This window comes from Suncus etruscus, chromosome 19, assembly GCF_024139225.1.
Source record: "Suncus etruscus isolate mSunEtr1 chromosome 19, mSunEtr1.pri.cur, whole genome shotgun sequence".
Lineage (NCBI taxonomy): Eukaryota > Metazoa > Chordata > Mammalia > Eulipotyphla > Soricidae > Suncus > Suncus etruscus.
The window spans coordinates 37,671,797-37,691,859 of record NC_064866.1 but is presented as its reverse complement, the minus strand read 5'-3'; the positions used below and the strand labels follow the sequence as shown (position 1 = coordinate 37,691,859).

General features: G+C 43.3%; 3 protein-coding genes across 3 annotated transcripts; all 3 read right to left on the bottom strand.

Moving 5' to 3' along the window:
- Positions 1-6,943: 6,943 nt before the first annotated feature.
- Positions 6,944-11,822, bottom strand: LOC125997184 (uncharacterized protein DDB_G0271670-like). Its single transcript, XM_049765622.1, has 3 exons — positions 11,796-11,822; positions 10,049-10,162; positions 6,944-8,014 (listed from the first exon to the last, which is right to left on the bottom strand). Exons 1-3 carry the CDS (start codon positions 11,820-11,822, stop codon positions 6,944-6,946), a joined length of 1,212 nt encoding a protein of 403 aa, XP_049621579.1.
- Positions 11,823-12,869: 1,047 nt separating this feature from the next.
- LOC125997350 (induced myeloid leukemia cell differentiation protein Mcl-1 homolog) lies at positions 12,870-14,441 on the bottom strand. Its single transcript, XM_049765796.1, is given in 4 exon segments — positions 12,870-12,999; positions 13,700-13,879; positions 13,881-13,936; positions 14,012-14,441. Coding segments are annotated over 4 exon segments (783 nt in total). The 3' UTR covers positions 12,870-12,882.
- Positions 14,442-17,888: 3,447 nt separating this feature from the next.
- Positions 17,889-19,836, bottom strand: LOC125997182 (uncharacterized protein DDB_G0271670-like). The gene is made up of 3 exons (XM_049765621.1): positions 19,821-19,836; positions 19,275-19,411; positions 17,889-19,169 (listed from the first exon to the last, which is right to left on the bottom strand). Exons 1-3 carry the CDS (start codon positions 19,834-19,836, stop codon positions 17,889-17,891), a joined length of 1,434 nt encoding a protein of 477 aa, XP_049621578.1.
- Between the last annotated feature and the right edge of the window lie 227 nt (positions 19,837-20,063).

Genomic DNA, 20,063 nt, shown 5'->3' with positions numbered 1-20,063 from the left:
ATATAACAAAGGAATCTGACATAAATACCTTCTAAAATTTGTGGATTAATATATTAAAATAGAATATTAAAATATGGTCAAAAAATATAAATAGAAACTTCATGAGGACTGTATTTGAAAAAACATTATAAGTTGATGAAAGGTAGCTCAGATTCATTAGTCATCAGAAAAATTAAAATGGAGATAATTTAATATCAATTTACATACACCTGAAAAGTTCAGCAAAAAGAAACTATCATTTCAAAAAGTAATTTTGTAAGAATGAACAAAATCAATAATAATAATTAATATATATAGTAGTGGAATGTTGAGCATTATACTTTGCTAGTGGAAATGTACAGTCTCAACACTTTGGAAAATTGACAATATGAGACAGTTACTTTCATACCATATGCTTTGATGTATTTATTGCTAAATTGCAAAATAAAGGTATAAATATGTTGTCAAAATCATGTCCGAGAATATTTTATAGCAAAACTATTTGATCAAGTTGGAAAAACATAAATAATTCTTCACAGAAAATGGAAAACAACTGTGATACATAGTCAACATAAATAATCCTTCACAGAAGAATGGAAAACAAACTGTGGTACATAGTCATGTGACAATGCATTGGTCAATAGATACCATATATGAGAGTGGTCTACTGCTTATAAGAGCAAGTCATGGATAAGGTGATTCTCTCCCAAGATACCTTTACATAGTATTGTGCCAATAAAATGGAGAAGTAGTATTTGGAGAAACACATATAATGTTCACACGATAATAAAATTGCCTAATATGTATTTTCTAAAAGCATGAAACCATTGCAAAACAAGGAAATACAGAATTCTCACAACAGAATGTTGTATTGAAATAGAAAAATAACAAGCCCAACTACAACTAACAACATTAATTTATCTTATAAATCAGGAATTCAATAAAGAACTACTGAGGGGAAAAAGTCCCTGTGATAGTAATATTGGTGTTAGAAACTATGACAGTAGTCACCTTTTGATTGTGGTAACTGGAAGAGTAGACAGACAATATATTCTGGATTTTGAAAATGTTTAACTTCATGGAATCCATGTTGTTTAAAAATGTATGAATATTTTATGAAAATCTAATTTGTAACTTTTGTATTTAAGTACATTTCTTTTAATTCTGATATACTTCAATAAATTTTTACTAAGTCCAAAATGTTAGAAACTAGAAATGTGGCATACATTTATGTATGCCAAGAAGCCGGAGAACTTATGAATGACTGCCAAGAAATTTGGGTGTAGCTTATTCAAGAAAGTACAAGAGGAAATGAAAAGACACATTAGACTGTGAAGAGAGCATTGGCCACCTGCCCAAAAGGAGACAAAAGTTCCATGTGTATAAAATCATTGTTGAGAGACCACCAGGTCAAAGCTGGAATTGCAATCAAAGATTTTTTTTTTTATTCTATAGCTCATTCTCCTTTAACTATACTTTCTTAGCAGGTAATATTTTACTTTAGTTCATAACAAAGAGGAACAGGAAAAGCAGAAAGAATTAAAAGAGTAATGTCGCTGATTCTTTGTCACTATGCACCTACAATACTACTGTGAATGATTTGTATTCCACTTTGGTCAAACTGAAAATTATTAATAGGGGCCAGAGAGGTGGCGGTAGAGGTAAGGTGTCTGCCTTGCAAGCACTAGCCAAGGAAAGACCATGGTTGGATCCCCCAGCGTCCCATATGGTCCCCTCAAGCCAGGGGCAATTTCTGAGCACTTAGCCAGGAGTAACCCCTGAGCATCAAATGGGTGTGACCCAAAAACAAAAAACAAACAAAAAATTATTAATAAAAAAAGATTGGCATTGGCTATTTAGATATAAAAGAAGTGTATAATTATATTTATACTTATCAATACTCTTTAATAGCCATATTATAAACTTTTATACTTAAATAAGTTTTAAATCTAGATAAATGAACATTTTGTATGATATAAATGTACATAAATATTATTATATGACTAAAAAAAGAGTAATGTCATCAAGAAATAATTTAAAGTATTTCTTTACAGTCTATATAGGCGTTGTCTATGTCTGTATCTATATGAATATATATGCTTACATAAATTCTATGAGAAAGTAAATTTTATGTATTTTATCAACTGCTTTCTGGCCAAATCAGTTCAACTGAAGATTCATGTATGAATGAATAATTACATGAATAAAATCAAGGGAAAGGACAGATTTGAGTATGAATGATATTATACACTATTAAATGACCGTCTTCTCTGACAGACTTTGCCTTTTATATTATAAATTACTAAGAATGCTCCCCAGATATTCCACAGATATATAGGCAAAACACTTTGTCTACAAATGTAGAGATCTCAATAGCCTTAACTGCAGTCTACACAGAAGCAATGCTGATCTCAGTCTTGGCATGTCTCCTGTTTAAACATACTTCCCAGAAATATTAGGCAAATTGCCATAGCAAGAAAAAGATTTACATCAGAATTTGAGTAGGGTAATCTTTGGAGGGTGAAGAGGAAGGAGAGGGTGAGTTGTTAAAAGTGGCCAGAGTGAGGCTTTTCATGGATGCTACAACTGATCATTATTTCCCTAATTCTGTGTAAGGACAAAGCAGTCATTATTACTCTTTGGCTCACCATTACCTCCACAACTCTGTTCTGAAATCCATTGACTGCCTGAAGATTCCTTTGGGGATACCAAATAAGTTAGGCTCTGATGCTAAAGAATTTTACTCTTTAACTGGTGTTCTTGATGGCTTGCCATAATTAAATGATTTCCTTCTATTAATTATAAATGGTCTTTAGTATTCCCCTTAGTTCATAGAATGATATTGAAATAACCTCAGAAAATATAAATAAAATTCTTTCCATTGCAAGAATTTCGTATCATAAAAATCATTGCCTATTTTATCATATTTTCTCATACTGGAAACAGTTGTTTGAAACTTAAAGTTCAATTCTTTTTTATTGTATACAACATTGTAATAAATTTTATCTTATTTTGGTTATGGATCACAACTAGCAGTATTCAGGGTTTACTCCTGGTTTTGAGCTCACTCCTGCTAGTCTTAGGGTACCATATGAGATGCCAGAGATTAAACTCTGATCACTTGCATTGAAAGTGGCCTATTACTGTACTAACATGTCAGCCCAGAGTTATGAATATTTTTAAAGTGGAAGTATTATATTAACACCAACCTGTACCACTATATTGATGTAATAATATTGATGTAAGTTAATCATATAAATCTTTATGATTTGTTCATAATCTTGTAATCTCACTTGTAGACAAATTCTAGTCAATCAGATCTAAGAAAATTATTTGTCCTAAAGTATTTTTGAAAAGAAATTTGACTTCTGATAAAGAGATGCACACACATTTCAAAGCCCTTTCTCATTGTTGCCTTGAATGAATATGATAGCTGTCATTTTTTCACCATGACATTCATGGCAAAAACCCTATAAACATTGCTAATTTATTAAATCAAAACATATAACTTACTTTTAGATAAATTGTTGTATACTAAAAGCTTAAGTCTTTAGATTAAGTAATTTGATTTTTGCAAATACTGGTATATATTCATTATGCTGTACCAGTGGTCGGCAACCTTTCTTTTCTTTCTTTTTTTATTAATATCTTTATTTAAACATCTTGATTATAAATATGATTGTGGTTGGGTATCAGTCATGTAAAGAATACACCCCTTCACCAGTGCAACATTCCCACCACCAATGTCCCAAATCTCCCTCCTCCCACCCCTGCCTATACTCTAGACATGCTTTTCAGTTCCCTCATTCATTCACATGGTTATGGTAGTTCTCAGTGTAGTTATTTATATAACTGCACTCACCACTCTTTGTGGTGAGCTTCATGAAGTGAGCTGGAAGTTCCAGCCCTCCTCTCATTGTCTCTGAGGATTGTTGCAAAAGTGACTATTATTTTTCTTAAAACCCATAGATGAGTGAGACTATTCTGCGTCTATCTCTCTCCTTCTGACTTATTTCACTCAGCATGATAGATTCCATGTACATCCATGTATAGGAAAATTTCATGACTTCATCTCTCCTGATGGCTGCATAATATTCCATTGTGTATATGTACCACGGTTTCTTTAGCCATTCATCTGTTGAAGGGCATCTTTTTATTCAACTGAGCCAAATCTCGCTAAACCCACGATTGAAATTTATTTTGAGAGCCTCACAGGGCACGAATGACAGAAGCTAGAAGCAGAGTTTTGACTCCTGGAGCAGCTGCCAGGCACACAGAAGAGCCAAATTAAAAGTGTAAAGAGCCACATGTGGCTGGCGAGCCACAGGTTGCCGACCACTGTTCTGTCCAATGATCAGATTGGTGGATATGTCCCTGGGCTAAGTGTTAACATCTTACAAAGCCACTCTGTTCAATGAGCACCCTTGGGATCCTTAGTCATTGCTACAGAACATTTACTATCTCTTAGCTTGGTGTAAATATGTGGACAACAATACAGTTCTGCTGATGGTTAGGACCCTCAGACATTAGGTAAACTTCATCTCTATCTCAGAACTCAGTTTAGCTTTGATGCCATTGATTTTGTTGTCAGTATGGTCATCACTTTTTGTTCATCTATCATGGGATTGAATGTAATTCCCAAGTCCTTTGGGAAGATGAGTTACTCAAAGAAGCAAAATGGATTGTTATTGTTGTCATTGGTGGTGCTGGTGGTGTTGGTGGTGGTGATGGTGGTTTTGGCCACCCTCAGTGTTGCTCCGGGTTGATTCTTGCTTCTGCTCTCACGGATTATTCTCCTTAAGTCTGAGGGAACCTAGTTCAGCCAATTCCAAAGCAAATGACTGTCTTCTGTACTAGCACCCTAGCTCGTATAGACATGCACTCTTTCAAATTTTATTTCCAGAACCATCCAGCTACATTGTCTTTGAATTTATTTAGCTATTTGCCTTTGAAGAGCATAATTCAACTCATTTTCATGTTAGGAATTGGTTGATTGTTTGGGGTTGATGTGTCTAGATAGGCTCAGGACATACTCTTGCTTCTTTGCTGGGGGTATCACTCTTGGCATTGTTCAGGGCACCATATGTGCACTTCAGGGGGTCAAATGTGGAGTTGAGGATTGAACTGGGGTTAGCAAATTTCAAAATAAGCACCGCATTTCTGTATTATTTTGTCAGATTCCTATGGATTGCTTTGTAATGTTCATTAAAATAGACATACTTCTTGAAGTATGATAAACACTATTCATTTTGAAGGCCAATATTACAAAACAGTCCCTTGTGTCTCCTAACTTTTGTATTCAATATGCTCTTCTGCAACATATCAGTAGCGCATATTTTAAGGAACCCCATTCTAAAGATCTAGCCAACCCAAAATTTAGAGGCATTCACACTTTCTATTTCAAGGTGCCTGTTTGCCACATTCATTTGTGTGGCATTTCTAAGTCATGCAATGAAGCGTTTATGGGAAGAGCCTAACTGATTTCCTAGGAAGACACGGGCCAGAGGCCTTTTCAAACCAGAGAGGCACAGAAGCTCTGTTGCCCTGCTGGTGTGGGAGCTCATTTCCAGCCCTGTGCTCAGTGCAGAAGCCAGCCCATACTCTCATTATCGGTGCTTTCAGTAAAATCCCAATTGGACCCTCTATTTTCTTTCTGCACCATTGGCTCACTAGATGAGTGCAGGGTATGTGCCTCATGAGGAGGAAAGGACCTGAGCATTGGTAGCCTCTGAGAATACTTGAAGAAGAGAATTAAAATTTCCCTAGGTGTTCTGCTTTGGTTGAAGGCACAAGCATACATAAAGCAAGGTAGATTTTAGAAGTGCTTTATTTTATTATTGAAATGATTACTTTAATAATAGTTTATAATTTAATAATTTTAGAATATTATTGATAACTTGATTTATTTTAGAAACAGAAGACTGTTTGAAAAGGTAAAATTATAATAATTATTTTCTTTAAGTTGTAAAATAACTCAATAAATTCACTCAGGGAATCAGGTTCGAATCCCGGTATGCCATATGGTTCCCCGAGCCTGCAAGAGCGTTTTTTAGGCATATAGCCAGGAGTAACACTGAGCACTGCCTGGTGTGACCCAGAAACTGAAAAAAAAATAATGTAGGCAAAGACGCTACCAATGCGGTAAATGATTACCCTGTCTCATTCTGTAGAGGGAGCATAGGCAAATGAAAAGAGAAATGGCTCCCAAAAGTAAAAATAGAGGCCCAGAGATAGTACAATGGATAAGGCACTTCCTTCCAAAAGCAAAATAGAGAACAAGAGATAGTACACTGGTTATGGCATTTCCTTCCATGCAACTAACCAAAGTTTGGTCCCTAGAGCCACACCAAGAGTCCATCCTAAGTGCATAGTCAGCACTGAATATTGCTAGCTTTGGCCTCAAGTCCAAAAAAAACCAAACCCAACAAAGATCATAAAAACAAATGCGAACAACAAAGGAAAAGAGACTCAAATAGACCTTGAACAAAAGGAAAAAACGGAAAAGGAATACTAGGCCCAGATCCATCCAAAGCACATGGAATAGAGAATGATGGTTGACAGCAAAACTTCTGGACACTGGATTCCCAAAAATAGGGATTCCTGACAATGGCCTTTGGATCAGAGGGTGTCAGGGACCGACTCAGCATATTCTAGTTAGAAGGCATCTGCTCTCCCACTAAGCTGTGTCTCCGGAACTTGTAGACCATTCTCTTCCTTGCTATCTGATGTAGGGAACTCTCCTCACACCTACTGGAAAACTTGCAGGCCCCAAACTCACCCCTCCAGCTTATTGTCCACAAGCCAGTGGCTCCACCATGTAGAACCAAGAGCCAAGGTAGCTTCCCCACTCCAGGCCGCCTGAGGAGCCTTTGTTGGCATTAACCAAGCCACCCCCAAGGGGAGGAAAAAGCCAAACTCGGAGGCAATAGAAAACAAAAACATTTTATTCCATCTCCAGTTGGTCCTATAAAGCGTCCATCATTTTGGACAGGGCCACTTCCTTTGCCATCGAGGCAGTGCTGTATCCATCCGTCGTTGACACCTCCTTGAAGATGCTACCGCCGATGCCACCGCCAATGCTGCTGCTGCTGCTGCTAGTGGTGCTGTATCCAACCACTGTTGACACATCCTTGAAGATGTCACGGCCGATGTCACTGCTGCTGCTGCTGCTGCTGCTGCCGCCAGTGGTGCTGTATTCAACCTCTGTTGACACTTCCTTGAAGATGCCTCCACCGATGCCACTGCCAATGCTGCTACTGCTGCTGCTGCTAGTGGTGCTGTATCCAATTGCTGTTGACACCTCCTTGAAGATGTCACCGCCGATGTCACTGCCGCTGCTGCTGCTGCGGCTGCCGCCAGTGGTGCTGTATTCAACCTCCGTGGACACCTCCTTGAAGATGTCACCGCCGATGTCACTGCCGCTGCTGCTGCTGCTGCTGCTGCCAGTGGTGCTGTATTCAACCTCTGTTGACACCTCCTTGAAGATGCCACCGCCGATGCCACCGCCAATGCTGCTACTGCTGCTGCTAGTGGTGCTGTATCCAACCACTGTTGACACATCCTTGAAGATGTCACCGCCGATGTCACTGCCGCTGCTGCTGCTGCTGCCTGTGGTGCTGTATTTAACCTCCGTTAACACCTCCTTGAAGATGCCACCACCGATGTCACCGCCAATGCTGCTGCTGCTGCTAGTGGTGCTGGATCCAACCGGCGTTGACACCTCGTGGAAGATGTCACCGCCAATGTCACTGCCGCTGCTGCTGCCGCCAGTGGTGCTGTATTCAACCTCTGTTGACACCTCCTTGAAGATGCCACCGCCAATGCCACCGCCAATGCTGCTGCCACGGCTGCCAGTGGTGCTGTATCCCACCGCTGTTGACACCTCCTTGAAGTTGCCACCTCCGATGTCACCACCAATGCTGCTGCTGCTGCTGCCAGTAGTGCTGTATCCAACTGCCGTTGACTCCTCCTTGAAGATGTCACCGCTGATGCTGCTGCTGCCAGTGGTGCTGTATCCAACCACTGTTGACACCTCCTTGAAGATGCCACCACCGATGCCGCTGCTGCTGCTGCTGCTGCTGCTGCTAGTGGTGCTGTATCCAAGAGCAGTTGTCAGTTCAATCTCATTGACTGCATCAGGGTGGAACGGGGAAGAGTGGCAGATTTTGGTTACACTAGCGTTCATCCCAGCTCTTGCCTCGTTACTATTAGTTCCCTCTGAATGGTCACTTGCCCATTCTGGGCAGTGAAACTGCAGGTGGGACTCCGCGAGGCAACCTGGATCTACTCTGTGCAAGACAAGTGCCCTACTTGCTGTCCTGTGGCCAGTCCCTGTAAGGTAAGTCTCTTACCCGATCTCCTAGGCATGTCTACCTGATTCTTGGAGGGACTATGTCAGTTGTTGGACCTAGAGGGGAAGCAAAGCCCAAAAGTCTCCCACTGGACCTCTCTCACTGCACTGGCCTCTCCCAACTCCAGTGCTTCCAGCCCAGTCAGATCCCAGGGAGAGAGATGGGATGCTGAGAGGTCTCTGTGCTCTGCGATGGATACTGTGTGACTCTCTGAGAAGGAAAGGCCCAGGGGAGTGCTCTCCCCACAGGCATGTCATGCCAAGGTCGGAGCTGGGCACTGATGTTCATGAAAACCTCCCTAGGACTCTGCTCCAGGCACAGGGACAGGTGGATGCAGAAAGCCTAGTGCTCAACTCTTTCTGTGGAACTCACTGGAAATCAAATTTTACCTCTGTACTTCAGTGGAAAAGACCCAGCATTCTGCAAGCTCAGCAACACCAATATCACTCCTACAAAAGCATCCATTCTTGACCAACGAATGAATATTCTCCTGGGCTAGGAGTCCTCCCAGGAGACTAAAGTCTCTGCTCTGTGAGGTCATCCAATGAGATCATGAATAGAGATGAGGTCGATGCATAGATGTGGGGGACAATCAGATCTCAGATGTTCCATGGTGTCATGTGTGTATATGTGGTACTTATACAGAAAGAAATACTACACAATTATTTGGAAAATAAAGTCATCAACTTTCCCTATTTATGGAGGGAGGGGAAGATGGAGGGAATAAGGAAGGAAGGAAAGAAGAATTGGAATGAAGGGAAGAAGGAAAGGAAGGAAGGTAGGAAGATTTAGTTTTAAAAATTATTCAGATGGAGGACATGAAAAAGGGAATTGAAACACCACAGCAATACAGAAAGAAATATCAAATTAAATATCCAGTGAGCAATACAGCTACAAAGACAAGCACCACACAGTATTCTCGGTCCTAAAATCAAACCATGTCGGAGTGCAAAAAAAAGAAAGATAAAATAAAATAAAATAAAATTGGAGACATCAACTTCAATATCTAGACTCTAGAAGGACTCTGCCCATTTTCAGCTTTTTTTATTTTTTTTTTTTTTTTTTTTTTTTTTTTTTTTTTGGTTTTTGGGCCACACCCGGTGACGCTCAGGGGTTACTCCTGGCTATGCGCTCAGAAGTCGCTCCTTGATTTTTTACCCCATTCTATTGCTTTTATTTCCTTCAAACAAAATCACATTACTGGAACTATCTATCTCTGCCTCTCAAATAGAGGGGGAAATAAGGGAGGGTACCAGGACCAAACAAATATATGATCACTAGTAGTATGCTAGACTAAGAGGGGACCACCTACTCTAGCAGCTCGAGGGGTAATGGTGGAGAATATGAGTAACAGGAAGGGAACGGGTTGGGGGGACGACAAATTTGGTGATGGGTATTCCCCTGATTCAGTGTTAATATGTACCTAAAATACTACTGTGAAAGATATGTAAGCCAATAGAATCAAAATAAAAATAAAAAAAGGAAGAGATCTTGAAACAAAAAATATTTATTCAGATCATTTACAGGTGAAGTCTATCAAACATTCTGATAATATGCGTAAAAATCCTCAACAAAATCTTGGCAAAACAAATCCAACAACACCAAAAGATTACTCACTATGTGCAAGGGGTTTTATCCCTGGGATGCAAGGATGGTTCAACATAGGAAAATCAATCAACATTATTCATCACATCGACAAAAAGAAAGACAAAACCCACAGGATCGTATCCATCGATGCAGAGAATGCATTTGTCAAAATCCCACATCCATTCATGATGAAAACACTCAGAAAATAGGGCAGGAAGAAACATTCCTTCAGATCGAACAGCTATCTATAAAAAACCACAGCCAACATTAGCCTTAATGGCGACAAACTGAAATCATTTCTACCAAGGTCAGGATGTAGGGAAGGCTGCCTAGTGTCTTTCTATAATCGTTCTCCAATCATTTTCTTTCTTTTTTTTTTTTTGCATTTGAATAAAAAATATATTATTTCTTCTCAGGAAGAACAGAAAGTTAGGGAAACACTACATTTTACAGCCCACACGAGTTTGTAGTTGGTCCTAACCCTTCCTGGCACAAGTGTCAACAACATTTAACCAGAACTACGGATGTTCACCCAAAGCACACACAGGGACTCACAACACTGAAGGACTGCATGTTTTTCCCTGAGAGAAGCTTAAGACAGAAGTTGCCGAGCCATTTTTCCAGCAGCCCCTCCCTATCCATTTCCACCTGCTTGTCACTACTGAACACTCGTCTCTCCTCTTCCTACAAACGAAGGCCCCCTCTTTCCCAAAGGCCCCAGAGCCCTGGCACATTTTCACCGAGACCCTCTCACCTACATTTCTGCAGTCACACCTGGTAAACTGGGAAGTACAAACCCCCAAATTCCAACCCACACCTATGCACTTGTTTCTCCAAAAGGGTAGACAGGGCCCTTTAGTCACCTGAACCAGATCTCAAGATTAGAAACTACATAAAGTGCTTTCAGGTCCTTAGAGATAGACATGACATAAATAAGTGGCTTACGATCAGAAAGAATAAACACACAGGGAGAACAGATCTAGCTAGATGATATTCTGGCTCGAGATGGGCAGGCAGAGCAATTCTTTCAATTACATTCTTAAGTCATCAATTATGCCTAGTTTTTCAATCCAAAGTCCACAGACTAAAAGGTAATCCACCCAGGCCAAAGTTCTCAAATCACCCTGGTTTCCACTGTCAACTCCCTTCAGCTCACAGTAGCTTTTTATATTCTTGAAGCTTGACAAAACCCACTTCTATACATTGTAAATGAGCATATTTAAAGCAAAGGAACCAAGAAAAAGGTAAGAAAAACCTGAAAAGGAACTAGCCTTTAGGATTCCTCCCCGTAACACTTCTCAAGCAGAAATTCAGGAAGGATTTAATGTCTGTGGACTCCTTGGGTGGGGGCTACTAGGGTTCCTTACTGGAGGTCAAACTGCCACAAACTGTAGAGGCATTATAGTAAGAAAAGGGTTGTATGGAATTCATCTGAACAGCTAACATCTGCTGTTCAGGAGGCAGACCAAGCAGCAAATACTGAAAAGGAAAAAGAAAGAAACTACAGGACACTAGATCTGAAACGCAGAGATGGCAATACAAAAATGTAAAACAAAGTCTGGAAATCATTACTAGAAATGAAACACGGATACTTTTAATTGACATACCAGGCTTGGACCTGTGTTAACAAGCAAGCCTAATAATAGCACCATGGTTAGACTCCTGCCTGCGTTCCCAAGACACCATTTCTATTTCACAATTTATTGTGCAAACATGTGATCAAATGTATCTCGTCCACCTGATGTGATCTTTTTATACACAGACTGCTAGTAACAGAGCCCACTCTGAACAGCTGAAACGCTCAGCAAAAGCTCTGAAGATGAGCTCCTAAACTCAGTTTATGTCACCAGTTAAATTAGGTCAAATGAAGGAACTTACATGTGCAGCTGCCCTATCAGAACCCATTATGTCCAAGTATCAGCTTGTGACTACTTCCCTGATCCCCCCACCAAATAAAACCCAAAACTTAAAACTTCACTTTGACTGGACCATTGAAAACCTACAGGTGACAGAGAGAAAGGTCTCATCTCCATCAGATCAATCCCAGGTCTTTTGCCCTCGTTGAAAAAATAAACCCAAAGCTATCTAAGGACTACTTACCAAAACCAGATAGGAAAATTTAAGCCTGCATAGTCATCTATCAGAGTTGTTCCACTATAACCACGTAGCATATAATTCCATCAACAGGTTCCACACACACTCTAGAACTGACCAGAACAAAGCTTAGAAAAGTGTAAGAAAGAGGTTCCTAGCTACCTAGGGGCTGCAAATTTCGAAAGGGTGTAGAAAAACGAATATAAATGACAGACTTGCTTTAAAGGGCAAATAAGACTTTCTGTAAAAATATATACAACTTTTACAGACAAATACATTGACAGGTTGTTTTTGTAACGAATGGATGAGTCGTAGGTCAAGTATTCTTGGCCAGTAATAGGCTAATAAACTAAGCATCACTCAAACCGAGCCACGTAGAACAGGTCTAAAAAGTCCCGAATACTTGTTGTATCTCCAATCCATGGTGCACACATCACTGCCTCTGCTAGTGCTTCCCTTTAACACTTAACAGAAATGAATGCATTTAGCAGACAGCTCTGATGATTTCTACGACTAGCCTAGCTACTGGTCACTCTGCCAGTGCAAACCAAGAAAAGAATCGCGTCTCCCTCTTACCATTTTCATTAACTCTCCTAAGTTTTCCGCTATGGCTCTAAAGTGTGCCGCCTGCCAGAATGGAACTTGGCTCCTTTCACACAGTGACTCTTCAAGGGGGACTATCTTCCCATGCCTTTATTCCTGTTGGCCACGTCTTCTTGCCACTCGCTGTTCTTCCTACTCGGCTAGAGAACCCTTGGAGGTCACAGCCTGGGCAGCTTGAAGTTCAACTTCATGAATAGATGTGATTTCATAGCAGTCTTAGGTGACTTGGCGGCTGGAGTCGGTAAGAGTCAATGATTGCACTTATAGGCTATCTTATCAGATATGCCAAAGCAGCCCCGACTCCAGCGACGCCGGCAAAAGCCAGCAGCACATTCCTAACGCCGCCTTCTAGATCTTCTACGTGGAAGAACTCCACAAACCCATCCTAGGGAAGAGAAAAACAACTGCAGTCACTTTTCCGTCTGCTTTGAAAGGACAGAAGGCAAATCAATCTATAGGAAGCCCTCCCCATGCATTCGAGAGCCTCAAAGATGCCATTTCTCAAATTGAGGAACCCAGAAAAGTTAAAATTCGATTTTTTGGCCTGTGACCGAGCTGGTGTTGACAGTGACCCAGGCATGGGAGGGAACATCGTTAAAAGAGATCAGAAAAGGGGATGGTCCAAAGAAAATGCCCCAATATTGGAATTTCTTTGAGAATGGCCTTAGAATGTGCGCCTACAAGTTGAAGATGATCCTCATTCCTTGTTTCTCTGGTCTGTTATAATGGTTTTTTCCCCTCCACCTTTTTTGGAGATCCTACTTCACTTACAAAAAAACTTACAGAATGAGAAGTAACTCGAAGACCCAAGTGCTTAGGCCCTCCAGTTCTACCTCCGGGTTTCTCCAGTGATTGCTATCTGTGTTTCTCACGGTGGGGCAACGCAGACCTGGGAGTCAGCAGGTGGGAGTCAGCAGGTGCCTTCAGGGGGCAGATGTTGGCTTTGTGCACATCTGCCGGGGGTCTGTCCCTGGCACCACGTCACGTCGGGTGCCCCGAGGCTGCCCAGAGCTGGCAGAGGGAAGGCCTGGGCTGCGGCCCCCGTCCTCCTTTGAGGCGGGGGTCCCCCCAGCCCCACGACTCACCCAGCCCCGCTGCTGGACGAGTCAGTCGCGCTTGGTGCCCACGTTGCTGCGCGCCAGTGGCTCTACGCAGCACTCGCGGCCTGTGCAGTGCAGGTGCTTGGCTGCGCAGGCGCGGAAGGCTATGAGCGTCCTTACGCAGCCGCAGTTGGTCACCCCGGCGCTGAACACGTGCGCCATCACGCAGCGCCAGCGCCCACACGTCAGCCTCGCCCTTGGGGACCAGCTTGCGCAGCATGCCTGAGGGGAGAGCAGAGAGGGGTGAGCGGGGCCTGCCGGGGGAGGGGCCACGACCCCTGACACCCAACCCCTGACCCTTGACCCCCGGCACAGCTTGGAAGGCAGCGCGGTCACCCAGGCGCCGCAGTGTGTCGAACGCCCTCCAGCTGGAGTGTCCCGGGGGCGCCGCGTCCTTGCGGCCCGACGCCTGCTCGCACAGGTAGCGCGAGATGATGTCGAGCGACAGCCGGTACAGCGCGTCCGCGTCCCCGTCGCCATCACCCCCCGCCAGCCGCAGCGCGGGTTCGTCGCTGTCCAGCTCCGCCTCGGGCGACAACATGGCGGCGGCGGCGTCGGCGTTCTCCTCAGGCAGCGGCAGCGGCGCCGAGCAGCAGCCCGGGCAGAAGAGCCAGCTCCGCGCATGCGTAGCGGCGCCTCCGTGGGGCTCCTTCCGCCCGCCGCCGCCCGCCGCCAGCCCCGCGCAGCCGCAGTACAGGTTGAGGGTGTTTCTCTTCAGGCCCAGCATGGCGGCGGAAGTCGCTCTCTCCAATCATTTTCAACATAGTTTTACAGTCCTAGCACTAGCAATCAAATAAGAGAAGGGAATCCAAGGAATCCTTTAACATAAATCAATCATTTAACTATTAATTTAATAGCATGGAGGTAAGGCGTTTGCCTTTCATGCAGGAGGTCATCGGTTCGAATCCCTGTGCCCAATATAGTCCCCTGTGCCTGCCAGGAGCAATTTCTGAGCCTGGAGCCAGGAATAACCCCTGAGCACTGCCAGTCTGACACAAAAATAAAAAAAATGATAATAATAATAAAATTAATAACGATAATAAAATATTACAAAATTCATTGTTTAAAATAAATTGAACAGTGTACTAGACTTTTTCTAGTACAAGGATACAAACTGTTGTGTTTTCACTTTCTTCTTGCCTGACACCTTTAGACATGGAGACGGGTAACATCCTATGATCACATTACTTCTGGAAGTTTAAATGACTCTCCTCAACTCTCTCTCCTCGGTATGTTATATATATAGCTATGTAAATATATATACATATATAGGTATGTATATATAGTGCACTAAAACCAAATACTTTGTCTATACTATTATATTCCATGTTAGAAACATTTTAAAGTACACCATTATACATAGAATTTATATCTTAGACTTAGTATATTGAATTGTTTTATCAAAAAGACGTGTTAACTTGAGAATGGTTATTTTATAGCTGACTCTCTCTTTATAGCTGGTACCAAAATGTGAATAAAAGATACTTCCTCGTCGAATTTATACTGGCTCCTGGTCAACCCAATTTCGGACAATGTCTTTGTCCTTTTGGAAGAAACCACTTTGTCCTAATCCTATGTGTGTGGTGTGTGGTGGGACAATGGTACTTTGTCTTGAGTCCCCTTTCTCAGCCATTAAGGAAAATGTATTTCTTCCACCTGGTATCCTTCTATATCAATTCTATTTTTCTAAATGTATGGATCCTTGATTGGTGCTCCAGCTTGTTTTTTGACTTATCTTCATGAATGTATCATGGGCAGTGGAAAGTGATGTCTAGTTGCATAGTTGGAGGTGGAGTATCTTGCGCATGTCAGTACTCCGAGCTTTTCAGTCACACTGTTTCCTTTTCCAAGGTTCATGTTTCCCTGTCAATGGAAAACAATCTATATTTGGTCTGTGCCAGTGGCCGGCAACCACTTTTTTCAACTGAGCCACTCTCACCAAAACCACGATTGAAATTTATTTTGAGAGCCACACAGGACACGAGTCCTGACTCCTGGAGTGGCCGTCTGGCACACAGAAGAGCCACATTAAAAGTGGAAAGAGGCACATATGTCTCGCGAGCCACAGGTTGTTCACCACTGTTATACAAAAAACACTGTGTTACATAAGTTATATATTAGATATATAGAGTCATTGTTCTGATGCCCCTTTAAAAATAAAACCCTGACCAGTAATGAGGCATAACCAAAATGAAATTATTTAAAAAATGCAACCTTTAACAAGTAACTTCTTCACATCCACATCAGCTACAATTCTTACGTAATATATCACTCTTGCTTTGGGTAATCTGGACATACAAACACAATAGTTTGACTTTAGATTTGCCTTCATTACCTAAAAGATTGAAGTAATAATCATGATATAGGAACACAACCACCATTGAATTTTCATATAAAACTACATCTTAAAGTAAATTTAGTACATAGAGTTGATCCACTTTATCATGAAAGAGAACGGAATGTATTGGGTTTTGTTTATTTTAATTCTGAATGACAAAACATTTCCAAAAGCCTTATTTCTCTGTTTTAGAGAGTTTTTTTATGGTACAATTTTACAAATGTTTTTCTAACTGCATAAAAGTCATTCTGTATTTTTCCCCAGATCTGTAAATTAGGTTTTCATATAATATTTTAGATAGTTACGTTTATGTAAAAATTCCTGCAAAAGTTCACTTTTCCTGTGAAATAATGTTCATCAAACTAATAGCATTACAGTAATGGCTTATAATTAAAAGTCATCATTGCCTTTAACAAATAGAAATTATCTGGAAATTTAATATTAGAATTCTAAGGACTGAATTGTTTATTTGTTTGCTTGTTTTGTTGTTGATGTTTTTGGCCACCACTTGGATTATTCCTGGATCTGAGCTCATAATTTTCTCCTGGCAGGCTTGGGGGACTATAAGGAATACAGGGCATCAAACCGTGGTTCGTCCCAGATGGCTGTGTGCAAGGCAAATGCCCTACTGCTATTGTTCCGGCCCAAAGGAATAAATTTTTGAGAATATTCATCAATCAAAAAGTAAGAGGGACATTTAGGACATAGGTTATGGGAATGTTGCACTGGTGAAGGGGGTGATCTTTACATGACTGAAACCCAAGCACAATAATGTTTGTAATCAAGGAGATACTAATTAGGGGCCAGAGAGATAGCATGGAGGTAAGGCATTTGCCTCTCGTGCAGAGAAGGTCGGTGGTTCAAATCCCGGCATCTCATATGGTCCCCTGAGCTTCCCAGGAGTGATTTCTGAGCATAGAGCCAGGAGTATCACTGAACACTGCCTGGTGTGACCCAGAAACTGAAAAAAAATAATGTAGGCAAAGACGCTCACCAATGTGATAAATGATTACCCTGTGTCATTCTGTAGAGGGAGCATAGGCAAATGAAAAGAGAAATGGCTCCCAAAAGTAAAAGAGGCCCAGAGATAGTACAATGGATAAGGCACTTCCTTCCAAAAGCAAAATAGAGACCAAGAGATAGTACACTGGTTATGGCACTTCCTTCCATGCAACTAACCTAAGTTTGGTCCCTAGAGCCACACCAAGAGTCCAACCTGAGTGCATAGTCAGCACTGAATATTGCTAGCTTTGGCCTCAAGTCCAACGAAAACCAAACCCAACAAAGATCATAAAAAACAAATGCGAACAATAAAGAAAAAGAGACTCAAATAGACCTTGAACAAAAGGAAAAAACAAAAAAGGAATACTAAGCCCAGATCCATCCAAAGCACATGGAATAGAGAATGATGGTTGACAGCAAAACTTCTGGACACTTGATGCCCAAAAATAGGGATTCCTGACAATGGCCTTTGGATCAGAGGGTGTCAGGGACCGACTCAGCATATTCTAGTTAGAAGGCATCTGCTCTCCCACTAAGCTGTGTCTCCGGAACTTGTAGACCATTCTCTTCCTTGCTAACTGATGTAGGAAACTCTCCTCACACCTACTGGAAAACTTGCAGGCCCAAAACTCACCCCTCCAGCTTATTGTCCACAAGCCAGTGGCTCCACCATGTAGAACCAAGAGCCAAGGTAGCTTCCCCACTCCAGGCCGCCTGAGGAGCCTTTGTTGGCATTAACCAAGCCACCCCCAAGGGGAGGAAAAAGCCAGACTCGGAGGCAATAGAAAACAAAAACATTTTATTCCACCTCCAGTTGGTCCTATATGGCGTCCATCATTTGGACAGGGCCACTTCCTTTGCCATCAAGGCAGTGCTGTATCCATCCGTCGTTGACACCTCCTTGAAGATGCCACCGCCGATGCCACCGCCAATGCTGCTGCTGCTGCTGCTAGTGGTGCTGTATCCAACCGCTGTTGACACATCCTTGAAGATGTCACCTCCGATGTCACTGCCGCTGCTGCTGCTGCTGCCCACAGTGGTGCTGTATTCTACCTCCGTTGACACCTCCTTGAAGATGCCACCGCCGATGCCACCGCCAATGCTGCTGCTGCTAGTGGTGCTGTATCCAACCACTGTTGACACATCCTTGAAGATGTCACCGCCGATGTCACTGCTGCTGCTGCTGCTGCTGCCGCCAGTGGTGCTGTATTCAACCTCCGTTGACACCTCCTTGAAGATGCCAGCGCCGATGCCACCGCCAATGCTGCTGCTGCTAGTGGTGCTGTATCCAACCACTGTTGACACATCCTTGAAGATGACACCGCCGATGTCACTGTTGCTGCTGCTGCTGCTGCCAGTGGTGCTATATTCAACCTCCGTTGACACCTCCTTGAAGATGTCATCGCCAATGCCACCGCTGATGCTGCTGCTGCTGCCAGTGGTGCTGAATCCAACAACCGTTGACACATCCTTGAAGATGTCACCGCCGATGTCACTGCCGCCGCTGCTGCTGCTGCCAGTGGTGCTGAATTCAACCACTGTTGACACATCCTTGAAGATGTCACCGCCAATGCCACTGCTGCTGCTGCTGCTGCCAGTGGTGCTGAATTCAACCACTGTTGACACATCGTTGAAGATGTCACCGCCGATGTCACTGACGCTGCTGCTGCTGCTGCCAGTGGTGCTGTATTCAACCTCCATTGACACCTCCTTGAAGATGACACCGCCGATGCCACTGCAAGTGCTGCTGCTGCTGCTAGTGGTGCTGTATTCAACCTCTGTTGACACTTCCTTGAAGATGCCACCGCCGATGTCACTGCCGCTGCTGCTGCTGCTGCCATGGGTGCTGTATTCAACCTCCGTTGACACCTCCTTGAAGATGTCATCGCCAATGCCACCGCTGATGCTGCTGCTGCTGCCAGTGGTGCTGAATCCAACAACCGTTGACACATCCTTGAAGATGTCACCGCCGATGTCACTGCCGCTGCTGCCGCTGCTGCCAGTGGTGCTGAATTCAACCACTGTTGACACATCCTTGAAGATGTCACCACCGATGTCACTGCCGCTGCTGCTGCTGCCGCCAGTGCTGCTGTATTCAACCTCTGTTGACACTTCCTTGAAGATGCCACCGCCAATGCTGCTGCTGCTGCTGCTGCTAATAGTGCTGGATCCATCCAGCGTTGACAACTCGTGGAAGATGTCACCACCGATGTCACTGACGCTGTTGCTGCTGCTGCTGCCGCCAGTGGTGCTGTATTCAACCTCTGTTGACACCTCCTTGAAGATGCCACCGCCGATGCCACCGCCAATGCTGCTGCTGCTGCCAGTGTGCTGTATCCAACTGCCGTTGACTCCTCCTTGAAGATGTCACCGCCGAATCCACCGCCAATGCTGCTGCTGCCAGTGGTGCTGTATCCAACCACTGTTGACACCTCCTTGAAGATGCCACCACTGATGCCGCTGCTGCTGCTGCTGCTACTGCTGCTGCTGCTGCTGCTGCTAGTGGTGCTGTGTCCAAGAGCAGTTGTCAGTTCAAGCTCATTGACTGCATCATGGTGGAACGGGGAAGAGTGGCAGGTTTTGGTTAGACTAGCGTTCATCCCAGCTCTTGCCTCGTTACTCTTAGTTCCCTCTGAATGGTCACTTGCCCATTCTGGGCAGTGAAACTGCAGGTGGGACTCCGCGAGGCAACCTGGATCTACTCTGTGCAAGACAAGTGCCCTACTTGCTGTCCTGTGGCCAGTCCCTGTAAGGTAAGTCTCTTACCCGATCTCCCAGGCATGTCTACCTGATTCTTGGAGGGACTATGTCAGTTGTTGGACCTAGAGGGGAAGCAAAGCCCAAAAGTCTCCCACTGGACCTCTCTCACTGCACTGGCCTCTCCCAACTCCAGTGCTTCTAGCCCAGTCAGATCCCAGGGAGAGAGATGGGATGCTGAGAGGTCTCTGTGCTCTGCGATGGATACTGTGTGACTCTCTGAGAAGGAAAGGCCCAGGGGATTGCTCTCCC